The 18,053-nt window shown below is 40.7% G+C and overlaps 1 protein-coding gene across 1 annotated transcript in view; it reads right to left on the bottom strand.

The window, feature by feature from the left end:
- The window catches only part of lrp6 (LDL receptor related protein 6), a 92,935-nt gene extending 76,883 nt beyond the window's left edge, over window positions 1–16,052 (bottom strand). The window contains exon 1 of the mRNA XM_008111369.3: window positions 15,299–16,052. Coding sequence (XP_008109576.1) covers window positions 15,299–15,353 — 55 coding nt within the window. The 5' untranslated portion in view covers window positions 15,354–16,052. The remainder of the gene's footprint in view (window positions 1–15,298) is intronic.
- Between the last annotated feature and the right edge of the window lie 2,001 nt (window positions 16,053–18,053).

The following is an 18,053-nucleotide window of genomic DNA, read 5'->3' on the forward strand; positions in this document are numbered from 1 at the left end:
AAAATATAAAATTTAAAGCACATTAGGGGATTTCTGGGCTGCTAAAATGGTGGGATGAAGCTTTCTTGGTAAGGAGGAGACGATAACCACTGTTGTCAGTATAACAACTGGGTGAGAAAATGTTCCTTTCCCTGGAAAAGGAACCCCCAAGGCTTAATCATATGTGTCTAAAAAACCCACAACAACATCTGAGAATGCTCCAAAATTGGAGCCCTGGCATGAACAAGTGGGTGAGACCAAGACTCCATCAAGCCAAATCAATGTCATCTCTTGCCAGTCCGGAGAAAACAGACAACTGAACAAGCAGCTTTCTGCAAGATAACTTTTAAAAATGTTTGTGCAAGGAAGAGGTTTTATCTTTTGGATAAAACCTCTTCCTTGTGAACTTCTGCTTTTAGAGTCTAAAAAGAAAATCATTTTGGAGAAACTGTTCTCATTAAAATGCTTTTAACTAGGATGATTAAGATAAAATAAACCTGAACTGAGTTGTGTTTTGAAAACTTTTATCTCTGCTCGAGAGAAAATTCCCCTCCACATTTTTCCCCTTCTACCTATTTTCGTTTTGAGCTTACATATCTATGGATTAGTAATATTATGACTTTCCCCTATTATTCAGATTTTTCTTTTTCAATTTTACTTTTCACTCATATTACTTGTTAGAATTAGTATTATTCACAACATAGAAACAGTTTTATGTTGGCATTAATATTAATTCCACTATTGGTTCTTTTCTCTTGGATTGCCTTTGGGAGGGTATTATTACTATTATTATTATTATTATTATTATTATGTCAAAGGGGAAAGTTAGAGAAACAGTCTTTTGCTTGAAACATACAGGGTAAAAATTGGAGAAAAAGGAGAATTCACAAAGGAGGATTTGTTAAGTTCAAGGACACAGTGAGGTATGTTATGTCTATGCATGTGGAAAAGAGAAAACAGTGCTGATAGTTGATATCCAAAGGTAAGACCGAACTTAGATCTACACTGCTCTAGCCTCTTTTTTCCTGCAATTAAATATTTACATTTCACTTTGATTATTTGTAAGGATTATCAGTATTATATTTAGTATTGGTCTCCATTGCTTTATTTTAATTCTTATTTTTATTTTAATTATTTCTGAAATTTCCCCTTGCTTTTTCTTACCCAGTTTTTTTTTCTCTCGCTTTAGTGTTTTATTATTTTTACAATATTTATCTTTTTCTTCTTTTTCAAATATTTTTTGTTTTTTCCCCCTCTCCTTTGGGGGTGTGGTTTTCATTTCCACACTAATTATTATCATTTATTATTATTATCACTGAATATTCTCTCATCTTTTTATAATTTTCCTTTGTTTTCATATTTTTATATTATTAAAAGTAGATAGCATGTATCATAGTATTTTTCTGTTTAATCTTTCTTCCTTTGTGCGCATATATCACACCATTACTAATTTCTTTTAATTTTTATTACAGTACTTTCATTTACTCATTTTGGAAGGAGAATTCCCTCATTTTCACTGCATTTTTAAAAGGGAAGAATAGAAACAGGGAAGAATAGAAACAAGAGGTTAGAAAAAAGGAAAGAGAGGAAGGTGAGGGAAAGGAGGAAGAAGGAGGGGAAAAAGACATGACAGAGAAGAAATAAAGAACTAAGAAATCAAAAGTGGCGATAACCAAGTCAAAAACAGGAGGACAAGAAGTAAGGAGAGGATCTGCATGCTTAAGTACAGGAGTTAAGAGTCATCCAGACTTTTGCTTTTGAGTGACTTCAACATACCACTGGAGATCAGTTTGTCAGGTGCAGGTCAGGCGTTCATGCTGTCAATGAAAAACATGGGCCTATCCCAATTAGTTTTCAGACGTATGCACTTGGTAGTTCATACCCTTCATGCGGTTTTCAGCTTGAAACATACAGATCTCTGGGCAAATGTGACCAATATCTCTAAGTTATCATGAACAGATCATTTTCTAGTCAGGGCTAGAATCACAGCTGCAGCATACCCCTGTAAGGGCGGAGGACCTATTAGAATGGTTTGCCTCAAAGGCTAATATATCCTTTGAGACTCCAGGGGGCCTTAAAGGCATCTATGGTTGGTATCACCAATGATTCTGTTGAAGCCTTGATCAGTTAATGGAATCAAAAGCTAAACAGAACTATTGGCATGATCACTCTAAATATTCTCTCCAAACCATTACTAACCAGGCTCCATCGTATAAAGAGTCTTGCAGGGAACTGAAATGGGAAAGACAGCGACTAGAGAGCAGATGGCGGAAAACGTGACTTCTATGAGATAAGACACAATATAGAGGACATTATTGCTATAAGGTGGTAATACATGCAATGAAAAAAGCTTTATTTTCTGCATATATTGCATGTGGAAATTCACGTTCAACTGAAAGGTACCATCCACTCTAAACCTGCTACTAGAAACTTCAGTAGTTCACTGTGATGCCTTTAATGGCCTTTTTGCAGATAAAATTTATTATATAAGAGCCAACATAATAACAAAATCTCCAGCAACTTTATAAGTGGGATTACACTGGACTGGTTTCAATTGGTGAGTACTGCTAATGTGGACAAGCTAATGAAACAAGTAAGGAGAATACTCTGTTTTCTCAATCCCTGCCCCTCTTGGTTGGTCAACCAGGTTGGAGATGAAATTTGATCTCAAATACCGTGTTTCCCCGAAAATAAGACAGTGTCTTATATTATTTTTTGCTCCCAAAGGTGTGCTAGGTCTTATTTTCAGGGGATGTCTTATTTTTCCATGAAGAAGAATTCACATTTATTGTTGAATAAAAAAATGAACATTATATACTGTACAGTAGTTGTCATCACAAACCAACATAACCAAACGAGACAAATTGTGACTCCTGTCAAGAATTTCTTATTACTATCATTATTTCCATGTACACTGGTATGTACATTTACCAATCCTGCATGCTCTGGTGTTTTGTTTGGCAGGCGCCGAGCATGCTTCCAAACAAAAACTTTGCTAGGACTTACTTTCGGGGGAGGTCTTATATTTAGCAATGCAGCAAAACCACTGCTTGGTCTTATTTGTTGGGGATGTCTTATTTTTGGGGAAACAGGGTAGAACACATTATTAATGCTTGTGTTAGGGAATTCCCTGTTTAAAAGAAGCAGTAGCTAAATCACTGCTGAAAAAGCCCCTGCTGGATCCCCTGGACCTTAATAATTACAGACTAGTGTCTAAACTTCTTTTCTTGGGACCCGTGATTGAGAGGGCAACTGTCCTCCAACTCCAGGTAGTCTTCAATGGCACACACGCTGTTGACCCATTTCAAACTCTGTTTCCTGCATCAGAGCAGGATACAAACTTGAGACTACTATGGTCACCTTAGTGGATGATCTCTGTTTTAATACTGCCAGGGGACATGTGTCCCTGTTGGTGCTTTTATACCTCTCAGTGGCATTAGCTATCATCGACCATGGTATCCTTCTGGAATGCCTGGGGGACTTGAGATTCAGATGCAGTGGTACCTGTTGCAGTGGTACCTGTTGCACCTCTTTGGCAGGTTCCAGCTGGTAATGCTCGAGGATAGCCGCTCCTGAAAAAGGAGCTCTTACTTAGCATACTGCTGGGGGACATCATTTGGAGGAATGGGGCTGGGTGCTATTAATATACTGATGATACCCAAGTATATTTCTTCATGTCTTCAAAAAGCAGCTGTAGCTAAAGATAATGTGTCTCCTCTAAATGAATGCTTAAAGGAGATGATGGCCTGGCTGAAGAAAGAGAAATTGAAACTGAATCCAGGTAAAAAGGTGCTTGCCATTAAGGGCTCTAAACTGGGTTTGAAGGTGTGTCAACCAGTTCTGGATGGGATTACACTCCCCATGAAAGACTGTTTGCAAATTGAGGGTGATCCTGGATTCATCTCTCCAAATGTCAGCTCAAATCGATGTGACAATCAGGAATTCTTATTACCACCTTCAACTGATATGCCAGCTGCACACTTTACTAGAATCGGAAGACCTAAAGATGTACACAAATAGAGCTTCTTCTTGAAAGTAAAATTATGGATTGAATTTTATTCAGGGATAGCTGTATTGACTATGCAGCAAAATACAAACAAATGGAAACAAATAGAAAGATAGTGATAATTTTATGGGATCAACTAAAATGCACAAAATATATCATTCAAGCTTTGAAAACTTTACTGGCTTCTTCATGTTAAAATTATACAGGAGAAGAAAAGCAAAAATTAACATAGAGGCTACTCCCTTCTTGGTCATGTCAGGATTGGGGACAAAAGGCAATATAATGCCACATTGATACCCCTCCAGTCCATCTCAAGTGGCAAGAGAAGTAACATCTAAGGAAAAAATGGAGGTCTGTGACTCTAATGTTGGCACTTTTCTTTTCTGATTTAACATGTTTCTGATTACACTTGCAAGATATATATTGTGCATTTTAACTGATGTAAGCGATGTAAGACTGGTAAAGCACCTGGCCTAGATGACCTGATGATAGAGCAAATCAAACACTTGGGCCCCAAAGCTGAAAACTGGCTTTTGAAATTCTACAATCAATGCTTGGCACACAAACAGATTCCCAGAGCATGGAGGAAAACTAAGATCATTGCCATTTTAAAACCTGGTAAAGATGCCTCCAATGCCAGGAACTATCGACCAATCTCCCTCTTATGTCATCTATATAAAGTCTATGAGAGGGTGCTATTAAATCGACTAGGACCTGTTATCGAACCCAAGCTTATTCCACAACAAGCAGGTTTCAGACCAGGGAAAAACTGTACAGGTCAAATTCTTCATCTGACTGAGCACATCGAGGAAGGCTATGAGAAAGGCTGCATTACGGGAACAGTTTTTGTAGACCTTACGGCAGCCTATGACATGGTGCAACATAGAAAAATGCTGCATAAAGTCTACCATATCACCCGGGACTTTGACTTTACAAAAACTGTCCAGACTCTCCTAGAAAACCGCAGCTTCTATGTGGAGTTTCAGGGCCGGAAAAGCAGATGGAGGAGGCAAAAGAATGGTTTACCCCAAGGCAGCGTTCTTGCACCGACCTTATTTAACATCTTCACCAACGATCAGCCACTACCACCACTCACAAAGCGCTTTATATATGCTGATGACCTTGGCCTTACAACACAAGCAAAAGATTTTGAAACAGTTGAAAACCAGCTTACTAATGCCTTGAAAGATCTCTCCAGCTACTACAAAGAGAACCACCTGAAGCCTAACCCTGCCAAGACACAAGTGTGTGCTTTCCATCTACGTAACCGTGAAGCCAACAGGAAACTGAAAGTTACTTGGGAAGGCCAAGAGTTCGAACACTGTTTCCATCCTAAATATCTTGGTGTCACCTTAGATTGAACACTAACATATAGGAAACACTGCATGAACACCAAGCACAAAGTAGCTGCACGTAACAACATCCTGCGGAAACTGACTGGCAGTGCATGGGGTGCAGACCCACAAGTAATAAGAACATCAGCCCTGGCCTTGTCTTTCTCAACTGCAGAGTACGCCTGTCCTGTCTGGCAAAAGTCTGCCCATGCGAAGCAAGTGGACCTAGCACTAAATGAAACATGCAAAATAATCACAGGATGCCTTAAACCTACACCTGTTGATAAACTCTACAAGTTAGCTGGCATTGCCCCTCCTGACGTGCGATGGGAAGTTGCTGCTAACTGTGAGAGAAATAAGGTCGAACATTGTGAAAGCCATCCACTGCATGACTATCAGCCTCCTCCCATCAGACTCAAATCAAGGAAGGCTTCATGAGAACCACCACTCCACTTGATGTTCCTCCAGCAACAGCAAGGGTGTCCCACTGGGCAGCTAAACCTGGCAATTCCAACTGGATGGCCCCCCACGAGGGTCTTCCTCCCGGGGCAAACCAAGAATGGGCAACTTGGAAGTCCCTGAACAGGCTCAGAAGCGGAGTGGGCAGATCTAAAGACAACTTGGCGAGGTGGCATTACCTGGAGGAATCCTCCACCTTGTGTGACTGTGGAGCAGAACAAACAACTCCGCATATGTATGCTTGCCCACAATGTCCTACCCGGGCTGTGGCGCAGGCTGTTGAGCAGCCGGCTGCAGCCAGCTGCAACAAATCACTCTGACCAAGAGGTCATGAGTTCGAGGCCAGCTTGGAGCCCGTGTTTGTCTTTGTCTTTGTTCTATGTTAAGGCATTGAATGTTTGCCTTCTATGTGTAATGTGATCTGCCCTGAGTCCCCTTCGGGGTGAGAAGGGCGGAATATAAATACTGTAAATAAATAAATAAATAAATAAATAAATACCTCATGTACAGAGGAGGAGTTGCTTAAAGCTACGGACAATGCAGTTGCTGTTGCCCGCTTTTGGTCTAAAACTATTTAGTTGTTTTGTGATTTCCTCTATTTTTTTTTCATCATTTTTAAAATGTATTTGTTATGCAATGCTTTTGACACGAAATAAAATAAAAAATTTAACTGACCCAATGAAGTTATCGTTGTTTTGTGGATTTTGATGTATTTTTAATTTTACTGTTGGCTTTTTATTATGCCTGTCATAATTTTAATTTGTTTGTTCTTCCACTGGTTGTTTTTTTAAAAAAAAAATCATGGGCCATGTCTGATAAATAAAAATAAACTGACTGCCCTCCATCCTGAGCAAATCAAGAGGCAAGTGAGTCTGGATGCAGTGCTGGGTATTCCATCTATATATATAAAAGAGTGATGGCATCACGGCAATTCACAAAACAACAAAAGTACAGGCCCCCCAACCTCAAAATTTGACAACACAACCCATCATCCACGCCTCAAGGTTGATACAACAAAAAGAAAAGAAAAATAAAGTCCTAATTAGAGGGAGAGCAATAATTTTTTTATCCAATTGCTGCCAGTTTAGAGGGCTAATCTCTGCCCACTTGGTTGCCTAGCAACCAAGGGACAGCCAGGTTTCAGTTAGGGGACAGGCAGATTTAGGCCTCACTTAGACTTCTTCCACAGATTATCTAATTTGCACTGGATTATATGGCAGTGTAGACTCAAGGCCCTTCCACACAGCTATATAACCCATTTATAATCTTATATTATCTGCTTTGCACTGGATTATCTTGACTCCACACTGCCATATAATCCACTTCAGTGTGCATTTTATACAGCTGTGAAGAAGGAGCCTCATATAATCCAGTTCTGAGCAGATAATGTAAGATTAGAAATATACAGTAGAGTCTCACTTATCCAACGTAAACAGGCCGGCAGGATAAGTGAATATGTTGGATAATAAGAAGGGATTCAGGAAAAGCCAATTAAACATCAAATTAGGTAATCGTTATACAAATTAAGCACCAAAACATCATATTATAAACAAATTTGACAGAAAAAGTAGTTCCATGCGCAGTAATGCTATGTAGTATTTACAGTAGAGTCTCACTTATCCAACACTCGCTTATCCAACGTTCTGGATTATCCAACGCATTTTTGTAGTCAATGCTTTCAATATATCGTGATATTTTGGTGCTAAATTCATAAATACAGTAATTACTACATAGCATTACTGTGTACTGAACTACTTTTTCTGACAAATTTGTTGTCTAACATGATGTTTTGGTGCTTAATTTGTAAAATCATAACTTAATTTGATGTTTAATAGGGTTATCCTTAATTCCTCATTATCCAACATATTCGCTTATCCAACGTTCTGCCGGCCCGTTTATGTTGGATAAGTGAGACTCTACTGTACTGTATTTACAAATTTACCACTAAAATATCACAATTAATTTAAAACACTGACTACAAAAACATTGATTATGAAAAGGCAGACTGCGTTGGATAATCCAGAACATTGTATAAGCGAATGTTGGATAAGTGAGATTCTTCTTTAATATGAAATAATTACTGGGATAGAATAATGCAGAACAATATAATCTCTAAAACCAGGACAGTAAATAAACAGGGGAATTCCACACAGGAAACAATCAGGGCCAGCTAACACCTCCCAACAAAGTATTCCCATCATCAAAGTCTGGCAAATCCTCTGTTTTCTCAGGGCCACAGACAGTAGAAGCACATAAAATATCGCAAACAACACCACTCTGAAAACAAGGGAATTCCAGACAGGAAACAATCAGGGCCAGCTAACACCTCCCAACAAAAAAATCACTCAGGGAGGAAACAGCCAGGCTTTAAAGCTGCAAGGCCATTACATCCTAATCATTTTTCCTAATTGCAGCATTCATACTTGGCTCCAACAAACAAAAAAAACCAATCAGAAATATTGTATATTCACAACCTTTAGGAAATAATATCCCTTGATGGCGCAGCGTGTTAAAGCGCTGAGCTGCTGAACTTCTGGACCGAAAGGCCACAGGTTTGAATTGGGGGAGCGGAGAGAGCCCCCACTGTTAGCCCCAGCTTCTGCCAACCCAGAAGTTCGAAAACATGCAAATGTGAGTGCATCAATAGGTACTGCTCCGGCGGGAAGGTAACGCCGCTCCATGCAATCATCCCACATGACCTTGGAGGAGTCTACGGACAACGCCGGCTCTTCGGCTTAGAAATGGAGATGGGCACCAACCCCCAGAGTCAGGCATGACTGGACTTAATGTCTGGGGAAAACGTTTACCCTTGACCTTAACTACCACCAGTTCCTCAATACTTTATTTCCCATACCACCATACTTCGCCACAGCAACGCGTGGCCGGGCACAGCTAGTTTCTTATAAACCTGTTTCCAAGATTTCTTTTAACTAGTATTACAGCTTCATTATTTTCTCCTCATAGCATGCATATTTTTTCTATAAAAATACATCAGGGAATAATGTATATAAAAATCATTTGTGGGTTTCTTCCAGTTGTGGTGTGCAATCACAGCTGCATTGCTCATAGCAATAATGCTGCACTGGGATGTTCCATAAATATTTGATAGTCCCTTGATGCATGATTGCGTGAGCAACATTTTTAAGAGGGGAGAAAAGGTAAAGATTAATTCTCCAGAGTCTGGTCATGAATTCCAGCTGAAAAACTTTCAATACATTTATTTCAGCCTCAACTTCTTACAGCAGCTTCTCATAATCACAAAATTTCCTAAAGAAGACTGCAAAAGGTAATGAACGGGACAATTTGACTAATTAATATAAATCAAATGAAACGAAGATTTGGGAAACATAATGAAAAGTCTGTTCTATAATTAATTTATATTCCATCAGACCAAAAGAAAACTGGAGCATTGTAGCCTTTTAAAAAGACTGCATCTAAAAATGAATAGTATGAATGGAATAAACATGCATTTCAACACAATTCCTACAGAATATGCTTATTGTTCTGCCAATGTGATACAGTTGTTTGACTGTTGGGGCTATGACCCTGGAGTTGTTAACTGCCTTCAAGTCAACTCAAGTCAAACCATTTAAATAAGGTTTTGCAGATTTAGGGATGTTGCTACCTTGATTGAGTCTATCCATCTGGAATGTATTCTTTTGTTACTTTCTCAAGCATTATTATCTTTTTTTTGTTTAGTACATCATCTCTTTTCATATTATATTAATATTATATTATATTAAAAGTACAAAAGCCTAGGTTTCCTCATTTTGCCTTCTAAGGAAAGCTCAAGCTTGATTTGTTCTAGGATAAATTTATTTGTCTTTTAGCAGTCCACAGTATTCACATAACTCTTCTCCATCGACATACTTTATCCTTCTGTTAGCCTTTTTTCAATGTCCAGTTTTCACAACCATACACAGAAAAGGGGAATACAATGGCAACCCTGATCAGATGGACTTTAAACTAAGTTGTGTGGGGGAGGGTGACATTATATTTGGGAACAGTAGTATTAAGGCCTGGAGTGAACAGACAAAAGGCTAAAGAGAAGGTTGGACAAACACAACAAGTACAAGGGCACAATAATCTCAAATCAACATCTAAGGGGAATGCCCCACGAGCTTAAATGTCTTTACACTAATGCCCAGAGTGTGGGAAACAAGATGAGCTGGAACTCCTAGCACAAACAGTTATGATGTAATAGGCATAACTGAAACCTGATGAGACGAGTCCTATGATTGGAATGTGGCAATTCTGGGGTATAACCTATTTCAGCGAAATAGACCAAACAAGAGAGGTGTTGGAGTAGAATTGTATGTCAAAAATATTTACACCTGTGAAGAGATGCAAGACCTCAATCCTGGAAACCAGGCTGAAAGCATCTGGGTAAGAATTAAGGGAACTAGGACTGTAAAAGATGTTGTTGTGGGTGTCTATTACAGACCTCCAAGCCAGACGGAAGAACTGGATGAAGCCTTCCTTGACCAGACGACCAAACACATGGAAAGAAGAGACATAGTAGTAATGGGGGACTTCAGCTACTCTGATATTTATTGGAAAACAAACTTTGCCAAGAGTACGAAGTCCAACAAATTCCTCACTTGCCCTGCAGACAATTTTATTGTCTATAAGGTAGAAGACACTCAAACCCTGCAGACTGTGGAATGGGACACCTGGTCAGAAGGATGAAATCACAACACACCACTGCAACCCCCCCCCCTCACCAGATCTCACCTGCTGCTGTACAGAAAAACCTGGCAGGCAGAGCGAAAAGAGATTAAACCTCCCCACCACTCCCATAACTGAATTCAGTTTGGTCCAACACATCCAACAAGACAAACATACATGATTTGGAAGGGATACATTTCAGATGCCTCCGAAATCTTCCTGCTTAATCCCCATTGAAACAAATAAAATCTACAAGAACATAAGCATTCTTTTGCTCAGTTCCCATGCCATTCAAAAGAACTTGAACAAAAGACTACAAAACAATCCTACATGTGCATGGGGAGGTCTATTTTTAAATGATTCCACTAGAAGAAATAGGAAGGAAAATAATGACCTGGAATTGCATGTTTGGAAACTCCCCTGGAACACTGCATAATACTCAAGACTTTTTGGGGGGTACGTGTGTGTGTGTGTGGGGAGGTGCAACTAGTATATGATGGCGACTTTTATGTTGTGAAAAGAGCCCTATTTGAGGGGCTTCTTTCACCACATAGTAGTGGTCATTGTGAAGGTGCAGTCTCACATTTTTGTCTTTGGCATTAAAATAGAAGGAGAAATAGATTTCCAGTACAATAAGCTAGCCATTCTTAGACACTGTTCCTTATCCTTTCCTTACAAGGCATTAGGTCTGTGAAATTCACAGAAATGTGTTGGCATTATATAGGCAGTTCCCAAGTTACAAACACCTGACTTACAAATAACTCTTAGTTAAGAATGTGGGTGAAGCAACACGAAATCAAGAGAAATCTACCCCTTGAAAGGGAAATCAACTCCTGAAAGAGTTATCATGGGAAAAAGATGTCTCTACTGAAGCTTTATTACCAATCGTTGTTTCCACAAGAAGCCAAATTTTTCAAAATCCAATTATTAAAGGGACAGAAAATGAGGTGAAATCTTCTGAGCAGGAGCACAGACTGAAGGGGTGTTAACTCTTCCCTGTATTATCCAAAGCTACAAAATAAATATTTTTGGCTGTAGTTAACACTTAAAAATGTACCTGTTCCGACTGGCATACAAATTCAGTTTAAGAACAAAACTACAGACCTTATCTTTTTCATAACTTGGAGACTGCCTGTACTCAGAAAAAAAATAACAATAATTGTGCAAAGAACCCACGGTTTTGGCACTACTGCACTTAATTTAAACCAAATAATTTAATTATTGGCAGAGAAAGAGGGAGCAGTTTTTTTTCTGCTGCCCTAGAGAAAAGGGCCCCTTCCACAAAGCTGAATAAAATCCCACATTTTCTGCTTTGAACTGGAATATATAGCAGTGTGGACTTGGATAACCCAGTTCAAAGCAGATATTGTGGGATTTTCTGCCTTGATATTCTGGCCCTTAGACTGGAGCAATGGCTTCAAAATACAGGAAAAGACATTCCACCTGAACATTAGGAAGAACTTCCTGACTGTAAGAGCTGTTTAACAGTGGAACTCTCTGCCTCGGAGTGTGGTGGAGGCTCCTTCCTTGGAGGCTTTGAAACAGAGGCTGGATGGCCATTTGGCAGGGGTTTGGACTGGATGACCCTTGTGGTCTCTTCCAACCCTATAATTATATGAAAGTGATGGAACATGATTATGTTTTGTGCAAAAATATTTTAATCCAAAATCACACACACAAACACATATGTAGGGACCATATGTGTCTCTCTCATACATGTGTGTGTGTGTTACACATACACACACATATATTCTATTCACCTCTACTTTCTACCTTGTATTTTTCAGTGATTGGTTTGGGGGGGCGCCAAAAATAGTTTGCTTACACTTGAAAATTATCTGAGCTCAGTCCTCATGCAACTTGATCCGCACACCTACAATCGAGCATTTGTTTATTTATTAACTTCCAGTCTCATTTAAACCATAGTTATTTGTGTGAATTTTGGTTTGGCTTACTCTCAAATTCAGGATATGGAGAATTATTGACCAAGGCCCCTTCTATGCTGCCATATAATACAGATGATCCACACTATCTGCTTTGAACTGGATTATATGAATCTACACTGCCATATAATCCAGTTCAAATCAATCTGATTTTTATATGGCAGTCTAGAAGGGGCCCTAGGGCCCTTTCACACAGCCAAATATCCCAGAATATCAAGGCAGACAATCCACAATATCTGCTTTGAACTGGATTATCTGAGTTCACACTGTCATATAATCCAGTTCAAATGTAGATTTTATACAGCTGTGTGGAAGGGGCCCAAAACAAGGGCAATACCACAAGGGAGTTTACCTGGGATGAAATCTCACTGGCATCACTAGTAAGCAGGAGTTTAAGATCTTCTGGGGAGGCCCTGCTCTCAGTCCCATCTCCTTCATAGGCATGATTGGTGCGGACAAGAAACAGGACCTTCTCAGTGGTGGCCTCTCGTCTATAGAACTCCCTTCCCAGAGAAATCAGAGCAGCCCCCTCCCTCCTGACCTTCAGGAAGAAAGTAAAAACCTGGTTATGGGACCAAGCTTTTGGCTAGCAAGTTAGTGCAATATGAATATATCGAATAGTGAAATGACTAATGGAATGGCCTTGGATTTTGATTCTGGATGACGTGATTTTAATAATTATTTTAATACTGTTGTTTGATTTTTTATTTTAATGTATATGTTATTTTTACATACACAGATCAGTAGAAGTCCTTCTGTTAAGTATATGCTAAAAAATATGCTCAGTACATCTCAGTAGAATAATCCAGATTTCTATAGCAGAAGTAAGGCACAGCACTTGGGTTACATATAAAAAAAGAAGTCAAGCAAAGCACTTAGGTTAAGCATTATTTCAGCTTTCATGAGGCCTTGATGCTCTTCCCTAAAGATAGAGTTTGCAAAGCATCCTTGAAGAATGGGGCCTGCTGAAGTATGTACAGTGTTCCCTCACTGCTTCACGGTTCACTTTTCCTGGATTCGCTGTTTTGCGGTTTTTTAATAAACTCTAAAAGACTATTATAAATCATTACAAAATTACAATTTACAGCTTAAGGAAGGAAGGAGAAGCCAAAGGGAGAGAAAAGAAGCCCAAGCGGCAATGGGAGGAGAAGGAGGTGACTTATCAATACACGATTGGTTGATAAAGACTTAAAATAATATATAACTACTAAAATAATGTATAAACATTAAAATTAATATAGCATCCCTACTTTGCGGATTTTCACTTATTGCGGGTGGTTCTGGAACCTAACCCCAGCAATAAGTCAGGGAACACTGTACGTTCGTGGCATCAAAATGCTGCCTTTCTGTAAGGCTTCTCTGAGTCCCCCTTTTGGGGTGAGAAGGGCGGAATATAAATGTAGTAAATAAATAAATAAGCAGACACTGAACCGGGTTATTGTTTACAAGTAAATTTAAAGTAATGTCCTCTAAAAGGACACTGCACAGACCTCTATTCTCAACAAGAAAAGATATGATATTGGCTAGGCCCCACTTTACAGCCTGGATTAGGGCAGGTTCCTGAGGCCCCTTCTACATTGGCCTATTTCCCAGGATCTGATCCCAGATTATCTGCTTATCCCGGATTATCTGAAGATTCATATAATCTAGTTCAAAACCTAGATTGAGATCCTGGGACCATTCTCACTACTTGCACTAGATTATGGCTCCAATGATCACTTTTCCCTAAGGCCCCTTCCACACAGCTGAATAAACTTCCACATTTTCTGCTTTGAACTGGGATATAAGGCAGTGTGGGCTCAAATAACTCAGTCCAAAGCAGACACTGTGGGATTTTCTGTCTTGATATTCTGGGCTATATGGCTGCGTGGAAGGGCCCTAGGTTATCCAAGTCCACTGCCATATATTCCAATTCAAAGCAGATATTGCGGGATTCTCTGCCTTGATATTCTGGGTTATATGGCTGTGTGGTAGAGCCCTGGATTATCTGAATGCACACTGCCATATAACCTAGTCCTATAACCTGTGTGTTATCATTGTATGTACAGTAGAGTCTCATTTATCCAACACTCACCTATCCAACATTCTGGATTATCCAACACATTTTTGTAGTCAATGTTTTCAATACATCGTGATATTTTGGTGCTAAATTCATAAATACAGTAATTACTACATAGCATTACTGCGTATTGAACTACTTTTTCTGTCAAATTTGCTGTGTAACATGATGTTTTGGTGCTTAATTTGTAAAATCCTAACCTAATTTGATGTGTAATAGGCTTTTCCTTAATCCCTCCTTATTATCCAACATATTCGCTTATCCAACGATCTGCGGGCCCGTTTATGTTGGATAAGTGAAACTCTATTGTATTCCAATTCAAAGCAGATATTGCAGGATTCTCTGCCTTGATATTATGGGTTATATGGCTGTGTGGTAGAGTCCTGGATTATGTGAATGCACACTGCCATATAACCTAGTCCAAAGCAGTTAATGTGTGTTATTCTGCCTTGATATTCTGAGTTACATGGCTATGTGGAAGGCCCTTGGTTATTTGAGTCCACACTGCCATATAACCCAGTCCAAAGCAGATGATGTGTCTAATTCTGCCTTGATATTTTGGATTATATGGCTGCGTGGAAGGTCCTTGAGATATAAGGCCTGTGTAGAAGGGTCCTGAGAGAAAGGCCCAGAGCCAAGACCTATACAGGGATGAAGGCAGGATCCCCGCCCCCTTTCAGCGGCCCCCTCTGCGCCCAGCAGCCAGGCCTTTGCCTCTCGCCCCACAGAGGTGTGTGCGCCTCGAGTAGACGGACACACGTACGGGAAGGAGAGACGCCCTGCTTCCCAAAAAAGGCCCAACTTTCGGCCTGCCTGCCCGCCTCCCTCCCTGCTTCCCCTTTGCTCTCACCTCTCGTCAGGGAACACAAACCGCAGACTAGGAGGCTCCTCAGCACGGCGCCCATCTTCCCTCCTCTGGCTCTCACCGGCGGGGAGGCGAAGGTGGCGGCGGAGGAGGAGAGCAACACCTCCTCGGCCGCCCTCTCATTCTTTCGCAGGGGCAGAAACGGAGCGGCGCCGAAACAATTGGAAGAGGCCTCGGCCAGGAAAGGGTCTTTCTCTTTGGCCCCCGCTTTGTCTGTCCTCTCTTCCCGAAACACTACTCGTCGCCGGGGGACGGAGGAGGAGGGGAAGGGGCGCGCGCCCCCATGGCCCCCGCCTCGCGCCAACAGGAGGGCCACTCGCCTGCGCACGCACGCACGCACTCGCGGCCTCCCTCCTTCCCTCAGTCCAGGCAGCCTCGATCCTCCTTCCCTTTGGAAGCCCGGGAGGGAGGCCGCGCGCAGGAACAACGCATGCCGCCCCCTTGCTTGGATTTCTGAAGGCCAAATCCCTCCTCCTGCTCCTATCGCAAATGCATTCACGTCGGCCTTTTGGGCGCCCCTTCTCCAGCCTGCTCTCGCCGCCTTCTCTGCTTCAGGCCCCGCAGCCACCCCGCAGCCTCCTCCTGGCAAACCGCTAGCCCTGCCGCATTCTTTGGGGACTTATTGACGCCTCTCTGCTTCATAAAATAATCACAAAGTGATGAGGCTTCGGCAGCGTAACACCCTGGACCTGAGGAGGGAATGTCGGAACTACTTCCAGGGACACCGCGAGAGCCTCAGAGCCAGCAGCACAAAGGAGGGGGAGGGGGCTGGGCCAGGTGAACGACGCTCGGCTCCAGGAGGAAGAGGCGGATCTCTCCGCCAGGAGCGCGGAGGGAGAGCGACAGAGAGAGGAGAGGCGGAGGGCCCTTTTCTCGCTTGCTGTGAAAGCGCTGGGCGGCCAGGTTTGGTGGTGATGCTGGTGGTTACCTTACGCAACTGGAGCCCCTTCCACACAGTTGAATAAAATCCCACTTTTTCTGTTTTGAGCTGGTATATATAGCAGTGTGGACTCAGGGCCCTTCCACACAGCCATATAACCCAGAATATCAAGCTAGAAAATTCCACAATACTGTATCTGCTTTGTACTGGGTTATCTGATTGGCTGGCATATTTTCCTGTTCAAAGCAGAAAACGTGGGATTTTATTCAGCTGTGTTGAAGGGGCCTGAGTCCATACTGCCATTGAGGGAGACGTAGTTTTAAAAGGGAAATTTCAGGGATGTTTCCAATGACTCTAAATCCCATATGTCATAATTTACAGCCATATGACCTTTCAAAGGAGATACAGTAGAGTCTCACTTATCCAACACTCACTTATCCAACGTTCTGGATTATCTAACGCATTTTTGTAGTCAATGTTTTCAATGCATTGTAATATTTTGGTGCTAAATTCGTAAATACAGTAGAGTCTCACTTATCCAACATAAACGGGCCGGCAGAACGTTGGATAAGCGAATATGTTGGATAATAAGGAGGGATTAAGGAAATGCTTATTAAACATCAAATTAGGTTATGATTTTACAAATTAAGCACCAAAACATCATGTTATACAACCAATCTGACAGAAAAAGTAGTTCAGTACACAGTAATGCTATGTAGTAATTACTGTATTTATGAATTTAGCACCAAAATATCACGATGTATTGAAAACATTGACTACAAAAATGTGTTGGATAATCCAGAACGTTGGATAAGTGAGACTCTACTGTACAGTCATTACTACATAGCATTGGTGTATAATGAACTACTTTGTCAAATTTGTTGTATAACATGATGTTTTGGTGCTTAATTTGTAAAATCATAACCTATTTTGATGTTTAATAGGCTTTTTCTTAATCTCTCATTATCCAACATATTCGCTTATCCAACGTTCTGCCCGCCCGTTTATGTTGGATAAGTGAGACTCTACTGTATTGTGGGATTTTATTCAGTTGTGTGGAAGGGCCCTCAGATAACCCAGTTCAAAGCAGATACAGTAGAGTCTCACTTCTCCGACATAAACGGGCCAGCAGGAGGTTGGATAAATGAAAATGTTGGATAATAAGGAGGGATTAAGGAAAAGCCTATTAAACGTCAAATTACATTATTATTTTACAAATTAAGCACCAAAACATTATTATTTTGCAACAAATTGATAGAAAAAAGCAGTTCAATGCACAGTAACGTTATGTAGTAATGACTGTATTTAGGAATTTAGCACCAAAACATCGCAATGTATTGAAAATATTGACTATAAAAACATTGGCTACTAACAAATTGACTACAAATAAAGATAGAATTGTATAAAATGAACTTGCAACAACAACATGGTTGGATGTTAAATCCATAAAAAGTTCAGTCCTTGCTGCCTAGAAAAACAGCTGTGGATCCAGGGAGGAGACTGGCTGTATTGGATAATCCAGAAGGTTGGATAAGCGAAGGTTGGGTAAGCGAAACTCTCCTGTATTGTGGGATTTTCTGCCTTGATTTTCTGGGATATATGGCTGTGTGGAAGGCCCTGGGAGTTATTACTATTATGTTTATTTATATCCTGCTTTTTCTCTCCACAAGGAGTCTCAGGGCCGTTCCATACAGCCATATATCCCAGAATATTAAGGCAGATAATCCCACAATATCTGGGCTATCCGAGTTCACACTGCCATATAATCCAGTTTAATGTGGATTTTATACAGCTGTGTGGAAGGGGCCTTGGGTCCCTTCTACACTGCCATACAATCCAGATTATCAAAACAAATAATCC

Source organism: Anolis carolinensis, chromosome 5, assembly GCF_035594765.1.
Source record: "Anolis carolinensis isolate JA03-04 chromosome 5, rAnoCar3.1.pri, whole genome shotgun sequence".
NCBI classification, from domain to species: Eukaryota; Metazoa; Chordata; class Lepidosauria; order Squamata; family Dactyloidae; genus Anolis; species Anolis carolinensis.